At 42.4% G+C, this 20,903-nt stretch overlaps 1 protein-coding gene across 6 annotated transcripts in view; it reads right to left on the bottom strand.

Annotated features, from left to right (window-relative positions):
• Positions 1-7,726: 7,726 nt before the first annotated feature.
• FGL1 (fibrinogen like 1) overlaps positions 7,727-20,903 on the bottom strand; it is a 65,754-nt gene continuing 52,577 nt past the window's right edge. For all 6 annotated transcript variants that reach the window (XM_053254520.1, XM_053254524.1, XM_053254521.1 and 3 more), the window contains 3 exons: positions 20,418-20,506; positions 18,714-18,901; positions 7,727-8,314 (listed from right to left, as the gene is read on the bottom strand). In XM_053254520.1, coding sequence (XP_053110495.1) covers positions 8,155-8,314; positions 18,714-18,901; positions 20,418-20,506 — 437 coding nt within the window. In that variant the 3' untranslated portion in view covers positions 7,727-8,154. The remainder of the gene's footprint in view (positions 8,315-18,713; positions 18,902-20,417; positions 20,507-20,903) is intronic.

Below are 20,903 nucleotides of genomic sequence, written 5' to 3'. Positions count from 1 at the left end.
AATAGTAATGCGTCTGTTTTGAAGCACACCTACAGTCCCCCAACAAGCAAACTTGGGGCCTGCTACAAACTTACATTTTATATTATTTACTATTTTTGCCTGGGCAGTGTTTACACAACTACAGTGATCCTGGTAAAAGAGTTAAACAGGATTGCTGAATTCTGCAGAGCTGACTGTGAGAGCCCAGAACATCTGGGCAATCCTGGTCAAACCACTATGGTTAACCCGCACTTAACCAGGATGGATAATCCTGGTTATCTAAACTAGTTAAATGCAGGCTAACCACAGCGGTTTGACCAGGATTACCTGGAAATTCTGGGTTCTCACAATCAGCTCTGCAGGGCTCAGTAATCCTTTTTAAGCTTTTCACCAGGATCCAGGAGTGTAGCTATAATTGAGTGGGTGGTTTTAAAGAACCCGGGCCTCCCTGCTTCTGAGGGCCCCCCCTCCCCCCAGCTCCACGCCTCCCTGTTTTCTTCATTATCTCCCTCAATCTGAGGCCACCGGGGAGAGGGGTGAACACAGGCCCCCTCTCCCCAAGCTACACCCTTACCAGGATCACCAGGATTGTGTGAATGCAGCCTTAACTCACCATCTTTCATCTAATTTTTATTTATTTATTATTTATCTATCATATTTTTATATCACCTGATATGTATAGCTCTAGCCGGTGTACAAAATTTAAAATATTTAAAAATCACAAATTAAAATACATAATAAAAACAATAGAATAAAATTATTAAAACAAGTTTTTAAAATTATTAAAATTAATTCTAATTAAAAGCCCGAGAGAACAGGAGGGTCTTGAGGTTCTTTCTGAAAACAAACAGAGAAGGAGATGCTCTTATTTCAGCAGGAAGCTTATTCCTAATGAGCTCAAGATAACAAATTTTAAAAAAAATAGTAAAAAAAATTGCAGAGGGCATGATAGGAGAAGCAATGGCAAAAGCAAGCGGGTTTACAAAGCAGCCTATAAAACTACATGCTATGGGGAGCTAGTGGATTTGATACCATACCAAAGGTGCTGCCCTCTTGATAAGAATGAATGAATGAAAAATGCAGTCAGGGTAGACAATGCTAGGCTAAGTGGACCAATGGTTTAATTCAGTACAATACAGCTTCATATGTTCATATGGAAGGACCTCATCTCCTTCTGCCTCCCCTGAAGCTAGTCAGAAGTACACATGCCCTCACTGGCCTCCAGGCCTGGCAGTGATAAAACCTCCCGGCTTTGGCCCTCAGCAACTTGGCTGGGGAAGGCTGGCTAGCACCCAGCCTAACAATATCAGCCACCCTTGACCTAGAACAGTAGGAACACAGGAGACTTGACTGCCACCCACATTAATACCTTTCTGGTGCCAGGCAGAGGCCTTTTTATTTTCCCATGCTTTTAACATCTAATGTATTTTAATATCTGTTTTATTGCTGCTTTTATTTTGCTGATTTGCTGATTTTTTAAAATTATGCTTTTGTGATGTGAACCGCCCTGATAATTGTCTGTTGAAGGACAGAATATAATAAATAGCGGCAGGGTGGGGGTAGGCAAATAATCAGGAGAACGACGGGAGGGCAGTTTCATCTGTCATTGCTGTAAACCCATTACGTTGTGACTTGAGGAATTCACACACACACACACAAAGTGTTTCAACTTACAAGCCACTGCTATATTAACTGAATGATAATGAGAATGTAATGCAAATTAGTAGTCGGCTTCTTTTGTACTACAATAAATTGGATCCGCGGTGTGCTTTGTTCTTTCGGGCAGTAATTATAGGGTGTGCATGGAGTGGATATTTGTTTCTAGCAGCTGATCTAGCGACCCATTGTAGTTTTGCATTTCTCTGTCACAACAAGTTTAAAGATACACCATAAACTAAAACCCTTTGCTTTAAATGATTAACAATCAAAATCCTATAAAATCTCCCTTTTCGCAGGAAGTACTAGATTGGTTTGCACTGAAATGAGCTGGCAAGAAAGCAAGCACAGTGGCACCTTTATTGAAACAGACTTCTCTCGGTGTCTCATCTTACACTCCTAGAGACTGGCGTTCCAAATACACTTAGGTGAAAGCAGATACTGGGGCTAGAATGAAAGAGGCAACAGTCAAGGCAGCTGGCAACTGTAACCTACCTCTGAGTATTCATTGATACCTGTACATCACTGGTGGATGTCTCTTGCTCTTTGAAAGATAAAGTCCAGGCTTGAATAAGTACAATCTACTCTGCAAATGCTAGCTAAATGCACTCTGGTATAGATCAGAACACCTCAAATTTCCTTGTAACGGGCATCCCTAATTAAATTGCTGCTACTACCCACTATGAGAATTGACAAGTGGGTTATAAAGGAGAGACCATTTTAAAGAACCCTAGTACAGACAGCTGTTGCTGCTGCAGCTGCCGTGTTTATCTTGGTAATAAAATAAACCAGTACTTGGTTTTGCTATATTTTACTATGGATTGTGGTGGCCTTTGGCAATGAACAATAAAGTTTATAGGTATATATATTTTACTAGACCAGTTTCTATCTGTCTATGGAAACGTCTGCAAACTTCTGAATTGCAGAGAGCTCATTTTCGGACAGCATGAGATCTAATAAAGACAATTTATCACATGGAAGCCCCAATAATCACCTTCTGGAAATTTTTCCACCTCAAAAACATCACACTGGGGGCAACAGGTCTGTTCAAAATGTCATAATATATTTAGAACATTATCTTATGAAATGATCCTTGTTTAGTGCCATCACATATAATTTTTAGCTGCTTTGTTTTTGGAATGCACACATTCAAATCAGTGCAGAAGCTGTTTCTCCTTGTCAGACCAAGATGTAGACAGTAAAGGTAAAGTGTGCCGTTGAGTTGGTGTTGACTCCTGGCAACCACAGTGCCCTGTGGTTGTCTTTGGTAGAATACAGGAGAGGTTTACCATTGCCTTCTCCCGCGCAGTATGAGATGATGCCTTTCAGTATCTTTCTATATCACTGCTGCCTGATAGAGGTGTTTCCCATAGTCTGGGAAACATACAGCAGGCAGAGGCACTCTTACCCCTGGTCTTGCGGGCCAAAGTCCAGGGACTCCACAGCCCCTGGGGGCCCCCAAGTCCTCTTTAATTTGTCCTGGGTGGTATGGTCACCCTGCTAACCACTAGGGATGTGCATGGTCCAGACCAGTCCAGACCGGCACCGAGGGGGGGTCTACCTTTAAGGGCGGGGGGGTAGAACTTACCCCTCCCACAGCTCTTCCCCCTCCGGCGCTGTAGTTTTAAGCGAAGTTTTTGGGGCGGCAGCGTTCCTTGCTGCTGCCCCTGCCCCCGTCATCGCCTGGAACTCTCCGTAATAGCAACACGCATGCGTGCGTGGCGGCGCGCGCGCGCCTGTTGCTGCCGTGCACGCGCGCCGCCTACGTCACACGCACGCTGCGTGTGACGTAGGCGGCGCGCGTGCCCAGCCACACACGCATGCGTGTTGCTATTACAGAGAGTTCCAGGCGACGACGGGGGCAGGGGCGGCAGCGAGGAACGCTGCCGCCCCAAAAACTTCACTTAAAACTACAGCGCCGGAGGGGGAAGAGCAGCGGGAGGGGTAAGTTCTATCCCCCCACCCTTAAAAGTAGACCCCCCCTCGGTGCTGGACCAGTCTGGCTCCGAACCGGTTCGGAGGCCTCCAACATGGCCTCCAGACCGGTTCATGTACATCCCTACTAACCACGATGATGCTTAATTTGCAGGTGGGGTGGGGGCTCCAAAGGCTGCTAGGTCCAGGCTCCAAAATTAACTAGGTGCACCTCTGCCAGCGGGGTTCAAACCAACAACCTCTGGCTTGCTAAGTCAAGTCATTTCCCCGCTGCACCATTAGGTGGCTTACGTAGACAGTAGGTGTGACATATTAAATGTCTGTGCTTGGGCAAGGAACAGAACAGCAAAATTTGCTAGTGCTCTGGGGTGGGTACCTGAATATTATAAATGCCATTTGTTATTTGCTGTAATTTTCTTCCATTTTGTTACAATACAACATACAATAAAAATCTGACTGATTGACCGACCCCAAAAGCACACTCTGACTCAGCCCATAATTCAGTCTAGTACAAAAGTGTGTAGTCTTGTGAACACCCTCAAAAGAACTTATAGATAAAAATGGGCAGGGAAGTCCACAAAACAAAGCAAGTGGCCCAAAAGCAGGCATGCATGTCTAGGTAAGTGTGGATTCTACAAGATTCATAGATTTTCTTTTGCCTAAATACCAAGCAGAAAACTACTGTGAAGCCTCACTCCTCCCAGTCAATTCACTGTACACTGTAGAGATTACATAAACAACAGGTATATTTAGGAGTGTTATAAGAGACTAAAATATTTGTATAGCCAAATCATTCTGGCCATCAATTAAGCCTGTTTGGATATGACTAATTTGTCTAAATAGAATGGCCATGTGCAGAGCACCCTCTAGTGAAAACGGCATCTTGCAGAAATGCTTCAGTCTCTTTTCACCTGCCACTTATACATGAGCAGTTTACAGCCTAGTGTGTTAAATGGTCAGATAAATGGGAAGCTGTCCTGGGAATCCTATTTTGTTACCACATAGGAAACAAGGGTGAACAAGTGACCTGGAACCTTGACCTCAGACCAGCAGGGGGAGGAAACTGTTCATAAGCAGCTGGAAAACATCCTGAGGCAACAAGCTGGTTTACAGTTCTGTAGGAAAAGTTGAATTCAGTTCTTTTATCCAAGTAGACCACTACATTCCACTGGTTCAGAAGGACATAGGAGGAATCTAAGAAAAGTGCTTTCTGGTCAAGGAATATTGCTACTTTACTTTCAGTAGCATTAAAAATCAAAATCCTTTGAAGCATGAGGAAGGGGAAGAAACATAAAGACTTGAAGGAAGTGCAGAATTTCATGTGGCACAGCGGGGAAATGCTTGACTGACATCGTAAATTGTAAACCGCCCAGAAAAGCAAGTTTTGGGCAGTATAGAAATATTATAAATAAATAAACAAACAAACAAACAAATAAATAAATAAATCAAGCAGAAGGTTGCTGGTTCGAATCCCCACTGGTACTATATCAGGCAGCAGTAATATAGGATGATGATGATGATGATGAATTCGATTTCTATACCGCCCTTCCAAAAATGGCTCAGGGCTGTTTACACAGAGAAATAACAAACAAATAAAATGGATCCCTGTCCCCAAAGGGCTCACATTCTAAAAAGAAACATAAGATAGCCACCAGCAACAGTCACTGAAAGTACTGATGCTGAAAGGCATCATATCAAACTGTGTGGGAGATGGCAATGGTAAACCCCTCCTGTATTCTACCAAAGAAAACCACAGGGCTCTGTGGGCACCAGGAGTTGAAATTGACTCAACGGCATACTTTACCTTTACTTTACCTTTAACTGTTAACCATAATAGTTGTAGGACTGGATTAACTCTTATGCTAAGTCTCATATTTTGAAGAGTTTGTGCAAAATAAAATCATACTTCCCAATTATCTACAGATACCAAATATTACATACACAATCCTGGCACTTACTTTAGCTGAATGCACTCTTTTTTCATCAGAATATGCTGGATGAAAGGTTTATTTTAAAAAAATTATAATAGACATGCTGAATCTAATCAACAGATGTTATTGTTTTCAATCTTTATTATCTTTAACACTCATAATCAGATCAATAATTCAAAAATGACATCAAGCCCAAGAAAAGCAGATCTTTCTCAGATTCAGATTCAAATTTACTATGTAATTCAATAAAATGAATAATGTTTGGAGTTGAAATTCTACATATTTTAACTGTTTTTATTTCCCTTTTGCAAGCACATTAATAAAAATCATATATTTCATTTCTTAAATTTTCTTATAAGTGTAATCTATGCAAAATTACTTTGCCTGATCAATGACAGGCCACATCTCCTAGGATGCTATAAAATAGAGCCCCAACCTGTAGGAATTAGATTATGTGTGTGTCTTCAAGATGTTCAACCAAGTCTTCAGCCATTAGCTGAAGTTAGCTAACTATGCTCCTGGAGTCTATGCTGCGTCTTCTGCTAGGAAGATATTAGATTTCTGATTCATGATTCAGCTATTGTCTCTTACTATGGATACTCTTCAGTATATAAAACATGAGCTCTTTGCCTATTATATCAGCTAGGACAAGTATTAGAAATTATAATAGACCTGTTTAATTAAGTGGAGTCTCTTGACTGTCCCTCTCAGTCAAGCCACTGAAGAAGGCATGCTAACTTTCCAGGGGAGTTGGATGAAAAAATCTGGAAGCTAGAAGAATTGTACTTGGTATTCCAGTTAGACCCTCACCCTCCAAATACAGAAAAGTCCTACTGATGGATGCTGGCAGCAGCTATTCATTTTGGGAATAGTTTAGGGTAGATTTAGGCCCATGGTAAAGCTGAAGCAATTAGATATCTAATTTGATGTACCTAGCGACTCCCGTCTGAGGTGCCAAGTCAAGGACTCTACAAAGGACCGCATGGATGTCACACATGGATACTAGCAAATAAATGGGTGTGACACTTGATGTCAGGCAGTGGTCTGATTCAGAAGATTCTGAGGAGGAACTGCCTGACCCACAGTCCCCTGACATGGTCCTGTTACAGGACACTGAGGAGGAAGCCCCACGGACAGAGAGCTATTATAGAACAGCAGGAGGTTGCCAGGGAGCCACTGCCCTCTTCAGATGGGGAGCAGCCAAGACCAAGCCGCAGACCAGTGAGCTACGTGGAGCGTAGGCATGACCGCAGAAAGGAGCAGCATTTTGCAGAGAGAAGAAGCAGCCGTTTGGCTGCAAAGGCTGACCAGGGAGGTGTCTGAATCTGTAACTCCAAAGGCAGGCGGGGCCTTAATTGGCTTCACTTGGCAATTAGTCTTGAAGAGGTATAAATTCAGACCGCTCACTCTGTACCACGCTGGTTTCAAGTGACCGCGCAGTTCCAGCTCCTTGCTTTGTGCACCTTGTTCCTGATTGCTCCTGTGTTCTTGACCCTGTGCCTGGCTATCGACTTGTGACTCTATTTGGAACTCCCTGGACTACGGAAATGGCAACCAACCCCTCCCTCGGCATTGACCCCTATTGGACTTGGCCCAGAACTACAATTTATGGACTGACAATTTCAAGGTGGTAATTTCCATTGACTTTGCTTTGCTACTAGGAAAAGCTTATCCGACACATTCCTGCTGTTGCTTGATTTATTGCGGGAGTGTTTGCCTGTGACACTTATGCAGCTACATATAGCACTGTACAGAACTGTACATAATTTCAGAATTGTGCTTCAGCAACATGGAGAGAGATCCCAGGGCACACCTTTCAGAGTGCATGGCACAGCTATTTAGGCAGCCACAATATCTTGGACCAACCTTGCTTAAGAGTCCACTGTATATAGCATGTTAGTGTCCATATTCCAGCTCCTTAACAACTATAAAACAGGTTAAAAAATGCATGGCAGAAAATATAGACAATGATAATGTAGATAATAATAGATGATAATAGCCTCCATTCATTAAATAGGAGAAATCTCCACTTCACCTGATCCAATTTGTTTCACTTACTCTGCATCCTGTATGAAATTCACCTGCCCAGGTCCTATGCCCCAGATAAATATAATATGACAATCTGGATATACAATGTTACAGACACTGCAGACCATGCAAGATGAAATTGCAAGATATAGGTCAGTAGTGTAAAGCAGTTGAAAGCCTGAATAATATAAAGTGTGATAGTAGAATAGAAATATACAGATTGTGAGAAGTCTCTGTCTCTAAAAAAAAATAAAATCCCCTGAAGATTTAATGTAGTACTGATGCTTCTAGAATAGTACTGATGCCAGTCTTTCAGTTAGTGCAAAATCAACAAAGAGTTGTTTGGCTCATTGGTCTCAAATAGTTCACATACCCACACCATAAACCTTTGGGCCAGATTCTATTCTGTTGTTATGGACTTCTGTATAAAACCAGTTTGCCACAATTTAATGGATACACACTTAAGCCCATTGATAATCAATAGTCCTAGGACTCAACCCTATGTTGGATTGTGACCATTGTCTGTAACAGAGCCACCCACAATTTGCATATAGGTAACATGAGGAAATATGTCACAATACTATTTCAACTCATTTGTTTAAAAGGATGAATAAAAGACACAACTTTAAACTTCCATAGGGCTGGAGACTGATGGCCTAACTTTCATGACAACAGATTTCAAAGAATACCACCATCCGTGCCATGTGTACCATACAATCCCATTGTCCGTTGCTGCTGAGTAGGGTCCATTGTAGTACAGGCCATTCAGGTTGGCAGAGTGACATCTGGCAGGAAGGAAAAGAAAGAAAGGATCTTGTTTATACTGAAATAGAACCATCTATTCCCTGAGGTGTTTGCATATGGTAAATGTTGCTGATTTGTATTGCTAGACTCCAGTTATAAAGCCCTGATTCTCCATGCTTTGCAAGCTTCATAAGCATGTATTGAATGAATCAGACCAGACTGATAATGAACAGAATACTACAGTGAAACATATCAACATATGAATTCAAACTGAACATTTTTTGTCTAAAATGGTACTGTGCATGGAAAACCATTCAAATACCAACAATCTAAATTACTTTGTTGTGGTCAGTTTATAGTCTATAAACACATTTATAACACATTTATAGAGTTCAGTGCTACTAAACAAGCAAGTGTGTAATGACAGAAGTACTTGGAATTCAACTAAAGTTCTCAAAATTATTATTTATTTATGTATTTATTTATTTATTTTAGATACTGCTTTTCAACAATAAAGTTCACAAATCAGTTTACATAGCAAACAGAATGAGAAAATGGTTCCCTATGCCAAAGTGGTCCACCATCTAAAAAGAAAACATTAATCCCTGGATGGATGGATGCTATACTAGACTGAATAGGCACATTTGTCCTTTCTCTGCTAAATATAAGTAAGTCTCTTTTTAAAAACATGGCTCCTTGCCCATTATTCTAGCAGGAAGCCGTTCTAGGGAGGCACATGGAGCTCCTATGGAAATGCTAATTTACTATGTATGGTAATAATGTTTGAAGTTGAAATCCTACAGATTTAAGATATTTTCAGTAGTGTGCAGATTTTTATCTAACACAGCAGGATCAAAACACAAACACAGAAAAAGAAATGTACAAGCCACAAGTAAAGCACAGAGCAGTTACAAAACTGCTTCTGTGGAGAGTAAGTGCATTCTGAAGTCACCAGGACAGCTCTGCCTGCCTGATTATTTCAAAAATGAATACTACAAATAATAAATAACAACAACAAAAACAAAAAAGAACTCTGAGCCAGAGTGGTACAGTGGTTAGTGTGCTGGACTAGACTGAGGAAATCCAAGTTCAAAACACCATTCAGCCATGAAATACACTGGGTGAATCTGGGACAGTCTTCTCTCTCAACATATCCTTCTTATAGGGCGGTTGGAAAGATAAATATAACCAGGTGCCCCACTCTGGGCTTCTTGGAGGAAGCACAGGCCATGCATGTAGAAGTAAATAAATCTATATAAACCACAGGCAAAGCAGAGACCAGCTACAAAAGTGGAGTGCAAATGCAGTCTGAAGTTACAAATGCAGCTCTGCCTGCCTATTTCAAAAATAATACATAAATAATAGGAAAAAATCACAGGTTTTTCAGTGATGCTTGCTACAGCTACAAACCATCTCCTGTAACTTAGAGGATACCATGGGAAGCAAAGATGCATAGGGACACCTCTCCCTACCTGATGCCAGTTGAACAGCTGGGTGCCATTCTCTGTCGAGTGCCCACCACTTAGCCTGGGTGTCCATCTTAGCAAGCAACAAATGTTTTTATAGAGATCACTTCCTTTATCCTTGCCCAATGAACCCTAACCCCCAGTGGACATATTAATTTTACAGATACTGGCCACAATCCAGATAAAAAAACCTGGTTAGCTCTCTGTATAGCAAATGGAACTTTAAAATTATTTTCCTTCCAACAAATCCCATTCCTTCTCTACACCACACCACTCCTGCAATTTCTGCAGTTATTTAAAAGCCACTTCTGCAATTATTTGAAAGCAGCTTGGACACAAAAAATCCATGCATATGCCCTAAAAGAACTGTCTGGGTTCATATGCCAGTTTCTAATCTAATTAGTCCAATCTTACAGTTTGCTTCCTTCCAGTGTTTTATGGCATGTCATTTTGGGAATGGGCCATAATGCTTTGCATATAGATCAGATCAGAGAGCAAGGGAAAGAAAGCAGAGGTTGCATTCCTCCCCTCCAAACAAACACAAAGAAGCCAGCAAAATATCAGACTTACCAACAGCCAGCCAGGGCGCTTTCCAGATTACCCCCTACCACAGTGTCACTATGGATCACCTAAGTGTACTTCCATACTTCCTGTGTTATGACACTGCAGTCCCTGCACTGACAAGGTGCCATTCACATTCCCGATGCTTTATTTTGGATTTTTTCTTTAGGAACATAGGAAACTGCCATACACTGAGTCAGACCATTGGTCTATCTAGCTCAGTATTGTCTTCACAGACTGGCAGCCGCTTCTCCAAGGTTAGAGGCAGGAATCTCTCTCAGCCCTATCTTGGAGAAGCCAGGGAGGGAACTTGAAACCTTCTGCTCTTCCCAGAGTGGCTTCAACCCCTAAAGGAAATATCTTGCAGTGCTCACACATCAGTGCTCACACATCACACATCTTTGCATTTTAGTGCTACAACGTTGCAAGTCTGTTGTAGAGAAATAGCTGTATTTTCCCATTTGAGATTCTGGGGATCGTTTTCAATATGATCCTGCCAAGTCGAAGCATTTTACCCCTGTTCAGCATGTAATCGGTGTTTTATAGCTGCTTCCCTCATAAAGGAAGGAAAGGTTGTGCCGTCGAGTCGGTGTCAACTCCTGGCGACCACAGAGCCATGTTATTTTCTTGGTAGAATACACGAGTGGTTTACCATTGCCTTCTCCTATGCAGTATGAGATGATGCCTTTCAGCACCTTCCTATATTGCTGCTGCCCAATATAGGAGTTTCCCATATTCTGGGGAAAACAACAGTGGAGATTTGAACCAACAGCCTCCTGCTCTCTAGACAGGTTGCTTCCCCGCTGCACCATTAAGTGGCTGCTTCCCTCATACACACAAAGAAATTTTAACTAAAGGTTTGTTCAGGAACAACTCCATTTTCTCCTTCCCTTTCCCTCTTGACTCCTGCCCCACGCTCTCTACAGGATCCCCCTTGGGACAAATGTTTAAGCAAATAAACTGCAAACGTTACTGAACAGAATATAAGTAGCGAAAAGAAAGAGACTTCCCCACCCTCTGAGGAGTCAATCAGCATGGTGTCTTCTGATTGGTATTCAGGAAGTTTTAAGCTCCACCCAACTTCTGAAAATGAAGGCAAGCCTTGTAATTGGCTCCTGCCTCATTAATGTTCAAATCTGAACAACTGTGTGTTCCTATTGGTGTTTTAAAAATTCTGGTACCATTACCCACCCTATATACAAACGGGGGCCAGGCTGCAGGCATGAAAGAGGCACAGACAGGGAGACAGAGAAATGGTTACAGAAGAGACAGAGGAGGTAAAATTGCTGACAAATATTTTCAGCTGGGCACCGCCCACTCTGCCCTCAGGTAAGGGCCACCACTGTTGCCCACCATGAAGAGAATCATTTCTGTCACACACCCCTTTGTGATACCAGAAGGTTCTCTGTGACAGGGTTTGAGAGCAGCAGTCTTTTGTTTAAGACCTCCTTGTTCTTTTATTCTTTGAACCTCATGAGTTCCTGCCATTCTGTTGCTAATCAGCTTCATCTGAGAAAGCATCCAAACCTGTGAAAACTGTGCCTAAGGACACAGTTATTTGGCAATACACACTACATGCAAGGAATGTATGTAAGAAGCCTTGGTTAGTTGATTTGAAGTAATGTCGTGAATGCAATTGCTACCAACACGTGGAGATTTACACGCCAGAACAAAAGTAATTACCATCAGCCCAGCTATTAGGCACAGATTTGTTTTTCTTAGGACATCTCACTGCAGGTTAAATATAGGCAAACTGGCCATCATCCAGCAGCTTAGATTCTCTGAGCTACCTTTCCATTGGCTATGCAGAAATCCTCCCTCTCCAGGCCTAATGCTCTGCAGCCCTCTGTGTTACCATTCTAAACTGATTTCAAAATTCTCCATGATGCCACAGGGCTTCATCTTCTTTCTACGAGAAACAAAGAAGCTCTAATGTTTCCACATCCATTTGGAGAATGGAACAGCGTCTTCTGTGGCATATTGTCCTGACTCAGCGGATCTATAGCTTCCGTACAGGAGCACAGCAATAGCAACTGCTTTGTCAGTATTCTTCTGCAGCAGAAGAATACTTCAGAGGCTGGGAGAATAAGTAGAATAGCTCAGCTGACAGCATGTTGCAGGCAGGACAGAAGGTCTTGTTTAGCAGAATGCACTACCTGGAAAAAGAGCTATATAAAAGGTCCATCATCATGACAGGCAGGACTTGCAGGTGGAGAAAAGCCTTTAAAAAAAATTATTGCAAGGGTCTTTGGGTGGGGAGGAATACAAGGCACATTTTAGGCACATTTCCCCCACTGCATCCCCTTTGTGGGGTCCCTGCGAGTGAACATCAGGCTACCCAGTGTTAGAGGTAGAGTATAGGCTTTGACCGTAGTCTGCCCCCTAAGTTCAACACTTTACTTTTTCCTGTTTCTGTAAATGGCTGGCTGCTGCTTTCTGCTCTAGGGGAAAGTAAAGGGATGTTCGTGGGGACACCACTGGCCTGGGGACTGCAATTGGAGGCTTTCTAAATGAGAGGGTTTGTTGCTGCAGGATTGGTGAGTTTGCGCACAATCTAGATGGAGTGTGGGCCTGTGCCCCCACCATTGTGCAATCTGCAGTGGCATTAGCCCCTCACTGCCAGCCTGGCCCCTGGCTTGCCTCTCTTGCTCTCTCTCTTGCCAGTGGGAGCCACAGGTAGCAACAGCCTCTGCTGGAGAATGGGGAGGAGGAGCAGAGAGAGAGAGAGAACATGTTGGGAGCCCAGGGAGTGCCACACTAGAGCAAGAGAAGGGGGAAGGTGGAGGAGGGGAGAGAGAGGGAGCAAGTGTATACATGAAAATTTGTATGAAACAGTCCTCCCGCATCTCACCTGGGGAAAAGTTGGTGGTTTTTTTGATCCACTGATAAAGTAGATCTGGGAGCAATTCATGGCAGAAAAGCACAGATTTACATCTGCGTCCCATATCTGGGCAGCAACAAGCTCCGTAGAAGTCAGCATAGGAGCTGAATCAAACTGCCATTTAGAAGACTTCCCTGCTCCCTGAAATATGACAGGATGGTTGGGAGAACTTGATTAAAAGCTGAGTCAGCTTTTAGATCTTTTATAATTTGTTATTTTGATTTAGCATTTTAAATTCTGTACTGTCTTGGCAGAAAGGTGGTACTGCATATAAGTGCAATAAATTCATATAGATTAAATATACAGATAATGTGGAACTTTGAGTATCTGCTAAGACAAGCACCTCACATATTTATAAAGTTATAAAATAAGAAATAAATATGGATATGACTCATGTGCCATCATTGACGGAAGCCAAAAGGAAAAAGGTCCCATCCCCACAACTGCAGCAACCCTCTGAAAGGCAGTCGAGGGTACTGCATCACCTTTTATTGCGCATACATGACAAGTAACTGTTGTCAGTGCTTTCCTCTGTCTGTGGTTGAAAGCTTCATTGTTTGGCACAGAATAAGTGGCTTTAAAAAACAGCAGCAGGAAAACAAAAGTGGAGATGGGCACTGTTGTTTTCAGAGCTGTGCAAGAAAGTCACTGAAACAATCTAATCAGTTCTTAAAGAGACACACCACTCTTATCTACAGTGCAAGGCCTCTAATACTTACAGGCCACAAATTGTAATGTGGTGGGTTTGAATCAGGAGCTAAAAAATCTAAGCATACAGCTTCTTCTATTTTGTGCCTCTCTGATGCTCAAGCTAGAAAGGTGTTAGGGAAGATCCACCCCACCCCCATCCCCAACCATGCCACCATCACACTCAACACCATGCTGCCTCCTCACTAGGAAAAATATTCTCACATTGACACTGAATTGAAGTGACTCTTTAGCATGTTTTGCAAATGAACTTCTACCTTACAACCCAATCCTATGGCCAACAGTGCTAGTCTGCTCTAGGGATTCAGCACCAGACTATAAGAACATAAGAACAGCCCTGCTGGATCAGGCCCACGGCCCATCTAGTCCAGCATCCTGTTTCGCACAGTGGCCCACCAGATGCCGCTGGAAGCCACAGACAGGAGTTGAGGGCATGCCCTCTCTCCTGCCATTACTCCCCTGCAACTATGGGGACAATATCTCTAGGAACATGGGAACACAGGAAGCTGCCATATACTGAGTTAGACCATTGGTCCATCTAGCTCAGTATTATCTAACTAAGCAACAGCTTCTCCAAAGTTACAGGCAGGAGTCTCTCTCAGCCCCATCTTGGAGATGCCAGGGAGGGAACTTGGAACCTTCTGCATGCAAGCATGCAGATGCTCTTCCCAGAGTGGCCCCATGCCCTAAGGGGAATATCTTACAGTGCTCACATATAGTCTCCCATTCAAATGCAAAGCAGGGGCAGACCCTGCCTTGCAAAGGGGACAATTCATGCTTGCTGCCAGAAGACCAGCCCTGATTGAACTCCAGCCTTATTACTGATGTAGCAGATTCCCTTGCCATTGCTGTGGTGGTGCTTCATCAGGAAGACAGAGATCAGAGGACAACACGGTCTCCTTACACTGTACCATGTGAGATGCGTATTACTACTGCTGCTACTGCTACTTATATACTGGTTTTTATAGTAATTTTTTTTAATTGACCCAACACGAGGCATAAATAGAGCCACTCTGTGTCACTTCTCTTTAGTAGTAAAGGAAATTCTTTGGCAAGAAAGGCAGTGGAGGACCTTTCACACTCTTTGTGTTCTGCCACTTAAACCTATGTATTGAATTAGGGTGCTTCATAAAAGTTACCATCAATTTGGTTTTGCCTGACCAGGATTCTGTACAAATAGAACATATACATCTGTTGCGCTTGAAATCAGTCCGTGCACTATTACTTTGCTGGGTGAATTAAACTGAATTATAATTCAGTTAAAACAACAGTCAATCCCATTATATTTGTTGCCGTCCAGAATATGCAGTGGTTCTGTTTCTTCTGCTTAACAGGACACAGTAATTTCAATTTCCCTACAGTGTATAATATTATCACTTGCTTCCATGTCATGCAATAAGGGCGCCTTCACCCTTTTCTGAGATGTGCAGTAATTCACGAAATAAGATATGCACACTTTCCACATACATACCATATGAGACAATACAGTCAAGGACCTAGTTGGACTCTAGGGCATATATAACCTAATAGATCATCCAGCAGCCCTAAACATCATCCACCCAGAGATCTCCTTTGCTTTCAGAGCAAACTGGATGATAGTCCACACACAATTCATATGTGAGAATATAAAGCTTACGTCAAGCTGCAATTCAGTGCACACTTAATTGGGAATCGGCCTCACTGAAATCAGTAAGACTGAGTAAACATTTAGAGAACTGGGCTGCAAGTAATTTTAATTTTTCTTCTGCTGGCATCAAAATAACCAGTTTGGTCTGAGACTAAAAAGTAAACAACTAGAGATGCAGTAAAGGCAAAGTGTGCCATCAAGTCGGTGTTGACTCCTGACGACCACAGAGCCCTGTGGTTGTCTTTGGTAGAATACAGGAGAGGTTTACCACTACCATCTCCCTCATAGTAGGAGATGATGCCTTTCAGCATCTTCCTATATCGCTGTTGCCTGATATAGGTGTTTCCCATAGTCTGGGAAACATACCAGCGTAATGAAGCTAATACCATTATTCTGTGACTAAAAAAATTGACTCAGTAGTGATTCACCAGAAACAATGCAACTCTGAAGTCTTCAACAGCACACAGACAAATATCCCTCTGATGTCAGTGGAAGGTTTGACTTCACTGGGAACAGGATTTACATGCACGTTCATTTCCTCCTTTTATCATGTTCATGTTGATGGGAGTTGAAACAAATTGTACTTTCACATGGTAAATTTGGCTTCAGATCAACCAAACCTAGGACTGATTGTATGGTGTTTGCAGGCACTGGAGATATGACCAGTGAATTATTAGGTAACCGACAGGTCTGGGCAATTTCCCTGCAAAAACCCAGAATAAATAAAGGGTGACACAGACAAACATTGAAGATGATTTTGACTGGCAGCCCTTGCCAAATGAATTTAGATTGCTGAGAATGGTAAAATGTAACTCACAAAAGGAACATGCATATTTCTATAACTGTTGTATAACTACACTACCTTGCTGTATTTTGCAACCAATTAAATCTAATGTTGAAAATTTTCTTGGCAGCAGTCATTAAAGTTCCCTCACATATGTCATTGCTGATGCATGTTTATATTTTCAGTGCATTTTTAAGAGTTCCCTTTGCTCATGACTTTGTTGCTGATTGATGCTATGTAATTTCCACGATGCTGCTGAAAATGTGCTGTGTCCCCCTGACATGGGTGGAAAACCCTTCTGTTAATATTTATTAGTTCACCCCTAGTGTGCACTTGTCCTGCATCTGCACAAGTGTCACAGCTGATCTGGCAGATCCAAGTGTCAGAATCGGGTCACCAGTGATCTCCTATAGTATGGGCACTGCAAGATATTCCCCTCAGGGGATGAAGCCGCTCTGGGAAGAGCAGAAGGTTTCAAGTTCCCTCCCTGGCTTCTCCAAGATAGGGCTGAGAGAGATTCCTGCTTGCAACCTTGGAGAAGCTGCTGCCAGTCTGTGAAGACAATACTGAGCTAGATAGACCAATGGTCTGACTCAGCATATGGCAGTTTCCTATGTTCCTATGTTCCTATGCGGTTGGAGATGCAGTTTCAAGTGCAGCATGGAAGGGCAGGAGAATGCTACACTCTTCCCTTTCGTGTGCCCACTTCCCAAAGTTCAAATTATGGGAAAGTAGAGGAGTCCTTAATGAAATCTACAAGTCTGACTCCCTCCTAATTTTAACATAACCACCTGCATTAAAACAGGCCAAATAGGTAAGGGGATAGCCTCTTCTCTTGGGATCCCCTGTAATTTGAGCCCTGCCTCCAAAACTGATGCATGACCAGTAGCTTGTCTCCCCATGGGAAGAGGCAGCTTTGAGGAGAGGAAAAGTATAGGTGAGGTTTAGGTCCAGCACCTCTTTCCATGCTACCATAAATTGCCCCTCCCTGCTTCATATAAAATTGGCATGCCCTGGCACATAGGCTATATTGCTGTCATGTCTAATTTGCTCCTGACAGCTTGATACGGGCAAAATGGGAAACATTGTTGAAATGCATGCCTAAGCATCTGCTTGAATGACTCATAACAAAGAGAGCTCATAGGATTGCCGATATACACTGCTCATTGTATAAGAGAGCAAAAATTCTGGCATATAGCAAAATCAGGTAGATGCAGTTTGGTACACAACAATCAGAAAAAAGTTTCAATCCTTTTCCCCAGCAGTTTGCAATATATTCAAATTAGATGTAACAATACTAAAGTGACTTTATAACATTCCATATTTATTTCAGTGCAATGACTAAACAACTGGGGAAAATGCTGGTCTTGCATACGGTTACAAAATGGCAGGCCTTTAACAGGCTGGCCATTCTTTGGCAGTTAATCACTGGCTCATGGGAGAAGAGGCCTAAAGGAAGTTTCTGGAATGACTGCCTTGTTGGGCCTGGAAAAAAAGCACTGAGGGGCTGAAGGTGACATAATGTGCCCTCCACTTGCCCTGCAAGATGTGTGTGACATTGGAGTGAAAAGAGGAGGAAAGCTGATGTGGGCCAGAAACAATGGCTCTTTCTTAGGTTGTAGCATTTTCGGATGCAAGGGCCACGACCCGATGGAAAACTGATGCAATCTGCTGCTGATTTGCATGAATTATCTGCTATCTCCATCCAATGCTCAAACTATATATGTGTATAAATAAAACAACTTTTGCGAAGACAGTGACTCTCCCTCCAAGGAAAACCAGAATCAAGATATGCTGCAAGCCCCTGGAACGTCTCACCACTAGGGGGAAGCAAAGCAACAAAAGGCAGTACAATGTCTAACTCTCCACCCCACTAGCATTATTATATCTCATTCCCCAGATCAGCATGGACACTGTACAGCCTGTGCTCATCTCCCTTTACCCTACACCTTTTGGCAGTGACAAAATCCCAGCTTGAGTGTTTAGAGGTTCGGCTTGAAAAGAATTTAGCAGAGAAAAGCAAGGGAATGTATACGACATTCTGCTTTACATAAGGCTCCTGGGCAGCACTTCAGACTACAGCTGTAGTCTGTATAGTCACTTTCTCCATACTATGCTGCAGCCTGTTAGAACTCCCAACAACAAGCAACACAGTCCTAAGCATGTCTAGTCAGAAGTAAGGTCCTCTGAGTTCAGTGGGACTCAAGTGTGCAAAGGACTGCAGCCTTAGTGAGGAAGGAGATTATATACATGCTTTTTTAAGTGGTGGTGTTGGGCAAGTATGGGCTATCACTTCTTGTGGTTTAAGGGGACAGCCTGCTATTCAGATTCTGTGGGTTTGCATTAGTATACATGCATTTAGATTTTAAAGTATAGGCAAGCATTTCATCCAGACCATGAAACGATATCTGACCTGTTAAACCACCAGCCAGCTTTGTCTTCTTCAGCACAGTTCTTTTCATAGTTGTCATTGTCTCTGTCTTTTGTACTGAATTTCATTCCTCGGTGGTTTGCCCACCATTTAACCTCTGGGTGAAAGCCCCCGGTGAAGGAGTCACCAGCTGTCCCAGAGTATTGTCCACAATTCATCATATATGAATTCTGGTGAAAAATTGGCCAGGGAGAAAGTAGAATTTAATTCATGTGTTCAGAAGGAAATTAACATACACAATCCATCCAGAATTATTCACAAACACCTCATACCACTTCAATCCATACACCCTGTTAATGAAAGACACATGAAAAAATCAATTAGAAAATGAAAGATACTGAAGAGGTAACAATAGCAAAGAATTTTTATATAAATCAGGATTTTAAAATGGGAATCCCATGAATACAGTACCACAAGATGACCAGCTGCAGATGCCTTGAAGTAGAAATCCTAGTCTGGTAGAGGGGTATAATCACCACTGAGTGAGGGGTGGGAGATAAGCTGCTGGTGTCCAGGGGTTGCCTGGAAGGGGCTCACTCCCCAGGGCCCCCAGCTTCACTGAAAATGGAAGCTGTGGCATCACAATCATGGTTTGCTAGACTATAATAAAACCAGGATATATAAAGCCGGAGTTGAATCTCAGTTTCCCATTCTGGTTTCGCCCCCATGGTTTGTAAACTGCTACCATGCTTGCTTACCCCTGTGTATGCCACCCATGGGATAATGCCTTCTCAATTTTTGCCCCAGGCTGTATAACTCACTCGCAGCTGGATCCACATGGTCCCCTCTCTCACAGCCTTCAGGAGGAAAGTGAACACTGCCCTTTTTATTCAGGCTTTCAGCCAAAGAGTTGCTCCTTCTCTCTTTAAATTTTTAGCTGCATTTTAATTGAAATTTTATTGTTTTTATCTTGTTGTTAACCACTCTGGGGCCAGGATGAAGAGCTATAGATAGATAGATAAAGCTGCTCTTGGCTCTCTTTCTCTCTCATTTTATCCTCTCTTTCCACCTTCATTCTAACAACCACCAACCACCAGACTATGAGTCTTCACTCTCCCTCGCGCTCCTATTATCGCTCCCTGGGAGCCATCTTTACTCCTTCCCCAACCATGATTGTACCAAAGTTGCCAAAAACCACATTTTATATTGTGCCTTTGCATTTTACAAATAAAAGTTACCTCTGGTTTTTAAAAGCCTTGCCTCCGTTGCTCTTCTAGGGTACCCTATCATTCCCTTGCCTCTGTCTAGACTGTGGGCCATTTGTTATCCATGCTTGCAAGTTTGGCTTTGAGCAAATTATCCCGAGTTAGTCCAAAAAGCATAGATATACAAGTGGGTAGCATACATAGGTGTGAGCAAACATGGTAACGATTTACAAACCATGGAAAAAAACAGAATGTGAAACCGAGATTCAACTCTGGCTTTATATATCCTGGTTTTATTATAGTTTAACAAGCCATGATTGTGATGTCAGAGCTCCATGCCAGAGCAAAGGAGATAAGGGGAGGGAGTGTATTGGCTTTTAAGACCATGTTTACAACCAAACAAACCATTGTTTGTTCAATGGTCTGAACCAGACTACACTTTTGTTAGATATGGCCGTTGTGGAATCATTCCCCTCCCCTCCTCATGGTATTTAGAATCCTAATATCTAATTTCAAGGTGCCATTTCAGTTAATGTATTACCTGTTCATCTGCAATTCGAAAATTTTCATATTGTGCATATCGTTGTTCATCCATAAAATCAGACATATCAATTCTTAAGGTATAATTTCCTAAATAAAAAACAACAATGTTGTGGGTAAATCATGTGAATGAGAGCTGAAGAGGACAGAGGAGAGGAGATAACTTCCATTCAATTCATTACAAGCACTGAAGGAGTCCTGTGTACGATGACTGAAATGGCATGTTTGCTTATTAGATGACTGTCAAAAGTCTGATTTTCCCATTGATTAGCAGCATACTGATGAACTGTGTCTTGATTACATATTGACACTTTAATACTCAATATTGTAATTAAGGATTGTTGAAGTTAGACATTTTGCTTTCTCTAGTCCTATGGCTCTGTAATTATTTTGGTACACTGTATTATTAATGAACTGCCAACTAACCAAGCACTTACCAAATTTGGTAGATTACATGAATCTGTTTCTCTATATTACTGTTACTGTG

This window comes from Hemicordylus capensis, chromosome 5 (genome assembly GCF_027244095.1).
Source record: "Hemicordylus capensis ecotype Gifberg chromosome 5, rHemCap1.1.pri, whole genome shotgun sequence".
Taxonomy (NCBI): Eukaryota; Metazoa; Chordata; class Lepidosauria; order Squamata; family Cordylidae; genus Hemicordylus; species Hemicordylus capensis.
This window is presented reverse-complemented; position numbering and strand designations above follow the sequence as displayed.